Here is a 5,366-nt window from a genome sequence, read left to right as displayed (position 1 = left end):
TCTTTCGAGGTTATCATGAAAAGTGACATCAGACGGTATCTTAATGCATGGAAGAGATCATTTGGACCGAATGGTGTGTGTACCTCAAAACCCCCTCGAACTGGCTGAAGAAGAGTGACAAAGGCGTTGAAGGAGGCTTTCCAAACCGAGAGAAAAGAACCAAGCCAGAAATTGGGGTACAGTATCATATCTAAGCTATCAACTGCTTTTCTTTCATGGTTCTTTCATACTGTGATGAGTCCACTTGGAGTGATCATGGAGGAAGATCTGTTCTAACTTTTTCTTATGATGCTGGTATATTGGTTGACGAATGGACAAGACATGAGTGGTAAAGATGAGACATTGAAATTGGGACATTATCATGGGCTGTCCACTTTGAACTGTAAAGCTATCTGAAGAAAAACGAAGATGCCAGAATATGCCGTGCCTGTGTAAGGGGGGTTTGGTCAACTGTGCCATTAAAATTGTTTATACTTTTGTGGTATCAGATTGATTGAAGAGGTCTACACCATGTAAATTGTAGTAATTTAGATTAATAATGCATTGAGATACTGATCTGTATTATAATCATGATTAAAAAAGTTAATAGTAGAATTATGGGATAATAATACTGTATGTAAATCTGCTAATATTGATGTGTGTTAAATTGAGTTTTTTACTGTGAGTGATAAGACAAATTTGAATCACTGAGGAATGCTATTCTAAATATTGGTTTGATAAATAGTTGGGTTGTTGCTTATGATTTGGAATATGAATTATTTCAATGACCTATTCTCTATTCCTGAGTATATTTCTGAGCATGAGGATTTAGAGGGATGTCTGTCCTATATGTTTTGAAGAGGCCTGTGTTTAGACAATGGTTCTCATGTAACAATGGCAATTGGTGTGACGTTATTCCTTGGTTCAACGAAGAAAAGGCACTTCCTGTCATCAGTGCATCCAAAGGAAGTTTTGGTAGAGAGAATATCGATCATCATTTCAAGACTTGCTGCTATTGAATACATATCGCCCGTGATGAATTTGATCGCTTAACGTTTACTAATACCTAAAGTTGGATTACAAAAGTAGTTTGAAGTGTTTTGTCAAAGTTTATAGGCAACTTATTTCATTTTAAAAAATGACGTTGCGCTTACAAACAGTGTTATTTCCTGGATCACACAGTCTTCATAAATGGACATTTTGGGTATACAAGGACCGATTTAATCGAAAAAAAATATCCAATTGTGATGTTTATGGGACATATAGGAGTGCCAACAAAGAAGCTCGTCAAAGGTAATGAATGTTTTATATTTTATTTCTCGTTTTGTGTAGCGCCGGCCATGCTAATTCTTTTGTTTACGTCCCCTTCAGGTATTTCGGGGTGTTGCATGCTATCAGATAATAGCTTCTCATGCTTTCGCCGAAAAGCATTTTAAAAATCTGACTTAGTGGCTAGATTCACAACGAGTGTAGCTTTAATTGAGTACCATGCATGTGTGTTTTAATGAACGTTTGAGTTTTAACGAGTGCTATTAGCATTTGGCATAGCGCATTTGCATTTATTGTTGGCAAGGTGGGACGCTAGCGTGTCGGGTGGCACCAAGAGGTTAATCAACGGACTTTGAATAAGGCACAGTTACACCAATTATGCTAAACAATGCACACCAACTGAATTATAATACATCTTTATGAAAATTATTCTGCACAAAATATGTCTCATCCTGGATATGATAAATGTACCAGTAAGTCATTTAGCATTTAACATTCTGGCATCCTCAATGAATATACTCTTAATCTAATGACAAAAACGCGTAATTGCTGAAGTTGTTGATCATTTCAAATGCTTAAACTTTGCAATTAAGTCTTTCAGAGAATGCTTCGGTAGTATGTGGGCTGAGCTGGCATATTGTTTGATTCCATTCAAACAGAAGGCCAAGTCTAAACAATGTGTTGTGGGTTTCACCCTTGTGGGTTTTGGAGGGGAAAAGTTCTGCAGGTTGGTAAGATATTTGAGATGCTGCTGGACAAAACAAATTTATGTCTGTTTTTGAAGGTCTTGACAGAAGCAAGGTATAGAAAACACCAATACATATGCTAAAGACTGTTGGTAAAGTGAAGACACAACACACAGAATGATAACAAGAGAAAGCCACTTTTTATTTAGAAAGAATCCCAACAATAAACAAGTCGGCACACATTCCATATAGAAAATGTCAGTGAGAATAGTCTGGATATGCAATGATGAGGGTGATAAGATAACTTACTGTTGTACTGTTCATTACAAAAAAAAACAGTAATACCAATAGTACATTGTGTCCCTCCCTTTACATATGTGAGAGGACGTGATCGCATGTTAGGTCAAGTTATTAAAATACAAAAGTAACAATGGTCTTTCTGGAACCTTCCGTGTGTGCCTAAATCAGAGGTGCATGTCTGTAAAAGCTGTTTCAAAGCTCCTTCCTAATAAAGCTACTGGGGGATGTGCTCTATCCAAAAATGTAATGTAGCAAAAATGTTTGCTTTGAAACATATCCTACTATGATTAATTGATATTGAAATCCGTCACCGCCAAATGACCCTCATGTATAAGTACTGCATGTAATTGACAAAAAATATAAATAAAAATATAAATTGAGGAGGATTTGTAACGTTTTAGTGGATATTACTCATACTTGTCATAAAATATCCATATATTTCTACTTTCCTATTTCCCCATCTCAAGTATTTAGTCTCACAACTTCCACGCTAAAATGGAAATGCACATTGGCAAAAAGAAATTAGATGCATTTGAGGTAACAACATGCAACTGATGCTAATTTACACTCAGGTTAATGCAAAGTATGTGGAGTTAACTTAAAAACAAAAAGAAAAAAAAGTTGCTGAAATATGACTCTTAGCCATAAAACTGTACACCAAGAAACAAAACGTACAAAATGTGTTGACTACTTTCACTTGATGACAGTGACTGATTATATTAAGACTACTATATTCATACCTACTGGCACTACATTTTGGCACCCTTATTATTTGGCATTTTTAAACGACCATTTTGACCATGTATACGTATGTTTATTTTCCTCTCATAGCAAAACGTATGAAATAACACAGTAGTGGAGTGTCATGAAGTGTAAACTGTTTTTTCCTTTAAAAAGTGGGTCGCGATCCTGATCCTTGACAGAAAGTAATACAAACAGCAAAACACTTTAAAGCAAACAAATAACATACAAAAACACATGTGCCATCCACTCGAACAAGTAAAAACATAGGAAAAGGATTGATTTCAAATGTCAAGCATTGCTAAGTATTTTATATCAACACCAAATGTTAAAGAATAAGATATATAGGAAAGTTTAGAATAGTAATAAATTACATGATTTAAACATTCCAAACCCCATAAACAACATATTTGGCTTTAAAAATATCGAACTACAAGCTGTTAAGCATTTTTTCCCAATATACTCACACATTAATAGGTTTATATTCAACCAGTATGTAAGCGGTTTTATTTAAAAGCCATTTTTGTGAAAATACATACAAATATTTTTTCATATAGTTTTTCTTAAATTCTCAAAAAAAAAGAAGACATTTCACAATTCGATGATGAAGTCAAGTGTGCTTGAAGGATCCCAGGGGTTGGCGGTGGTGGCTACAGAAACAGACGTGTTGTCTCAACAATGACCCCCCCCCTCCCAGTTGAGATGACAGAACTCCCATGAGCAGCTGTTACAGTCAATCATGCTTCCTACATCTCCAACATACTCAGAGATAGGAAATGATGTCACAGAGTTAAAAAAAAGGCCTCCCTTTGTATTCCAAGGTGAAATTCCATCGAGAGGGATCGTCTTTTGTTTAGTGAGAAATAGAGAGTGAGAAGAAGGAAACGTCTTCATGACACCATAATGGGAGGCCCCTTGACCCATTCAACTAAAATGGAGAGAAAGAAAGCGCGAAGAGTGAGGGGCGAGGGGAAAAGACGAAAACCGCTCTATTGAAACCATTGTAAGGCACTCAAAAGGTTCTTATCGATCAGGAGAGATCTGTCAAGCTGACGTTCATTCCCATGCCGGGTCTAACGTAAGGTACTGCATGCACTGCTTTTGGAAACTCTGGAGTCATCACACGGCCATTCTCCCCAGTACTCCCCGTTATAGACAGCCTCGCTTTGCTCCTCATTGCGTCCGTGAAGGTCACCTAACATACACACACAAGCACACGCACACACACACACACACACACCCGACCAACATAACCATACACACACACGTATTCCAGCACACAAACATACAAACACAAGGAAACCAGGTCAATTCCAGACATCCCCTCCAACCTAGTAAACTTAAGATTTTAAATGTAGTAAGATGAGAATGCAAACGTAAACAAAATACGATTTCCATGGGTATAGCAAAATGCGGGATGCAAATGCCCATGTACAGCTTGATATGCATGATTATCACAAGCAGTATCGCTTAATGTGTCACTGGGACACATAGGTTAATGAGCATGGCCATCAACAGTCATACATGATCATGATGTTAAACAGTAAGGAAACTTAAAATGAACCAAAACACTAAAAACTCTAAAAACTCTCTCTCATTACCAAATCATAACACGATCTGATTTGGCCAACCTCCACATTCAACATTCAAGGATGGGACACGTGAAGCCAAAAGCGTGCATTGGGGGGAATTTATATGAAGACCTCGTTCCTACCCCCTAAATTTTTACACTTTCGATCCCATATACGTTGTAACCTTCCTTATAAGTTGCAAAATTCTGTGAATTCTGCGAGGAAGTTGGGTTAATACTCTGTGCATTCTTTGCCACCTTCATTCGTTTCGCCTCGGCTCGGGACTTGTAACAGAACTCAATCAAGGCCACCAGCATGGCCAAACCAAGTCCGCCGACAAGGATGTAGAAAACCCCTGCCACATTGCTCAGACTGAGGGCGCTCGTCTTCTCCTGCAAACGCACACGAGACAGATGTCACTGGGAGGGCACAGATAAAAGGGCATAAAAAACAACAAAAACAAATGCCCATCCACCCCAAAAAAACTACTGACACAGCAACACAAAAATGCTGGCATTTCTACATGGTCTATCAATTTACCAAGCATATATTGTACACTAAAGCACAAAAAATCTAGACAAACGTTACAAACCACACACGAGTGCTGCCTATTTTTTAGGGTTACTTTATGAAAGCAATGTGGTGGATTAAGGTTAGTACTTGGTCCAGTGATGTAGAAATATATGTGCAAGATGAAATGCAGCTATATTTCAAATGTAGTAGAGTAATCTATGTGTTGCCATTACTACTGAATACTAGTACAATAGTAAAAGTACGATACTTGGCAGTCCAGAGGACCATTTAAAGGGATGCCCGTGAC

At 37.6% G+C, this 5,366-nt stretch overlaps 1 protein-coding gene across 8 annotated transcripts in view; it reads right to left on the bottom strand.

Annotated features, from left to right (window-relative positions):
- Positions 1–2,115: 2,115 nt before the first annotated feature.
- LOC135545981 (glutamate receptor 2-like) overlaps positions 2,116–5,366 on the bottom strand; it is a 71,461-nt gene continuing 68,210 nt past the window's right edge. For 2 of the 8 annotated variants that reach the window (XM_064974007.1, XM_064974006.1), the window contains exons 15-16: positions 4,785–4,938; positions 2,116–4,170 (exon numbers count right to left, since the gene is read on the bottom strand). In XM_064974007.1, coding sequence (XP_064830079.1) covers positions 4,049–4,170; positions 4,785–4,938 — 276 coding nt within the window. In that variant the 3' untranslated portion in view covers positions 2,116–4,048. Of the gene's footprint in view, positions 4,939–5,366 lie in introns of all 8 variants that reach the window. The other 6 variants (XM_064974004.1, XM_064974005.1, XM_064974013.1 and 3 more) reach the window with 4 other exon arrangements.

Source organism: Oncorhynchus masou, chromosome 9, assembly GCF_036934945.1.
Source record: "Oncorhynchus masou masou isolate Uvic2021 chromosome 9, UVic_Omas_1.1, whole genome shotgun sequence".
Classification (NCBI taxonomy): domain Eukaryota; kingdom Metazoa; phylum Chordata; class Actinopteri; order Salmoniformes; family Salmonidae; genus Oncorhynchus; species Oncorhynchus masou.
Note: the sequence above shows the minus strand (reverse complement) of the source record. Positions and strands in the feature narration are given on the sequence as shown.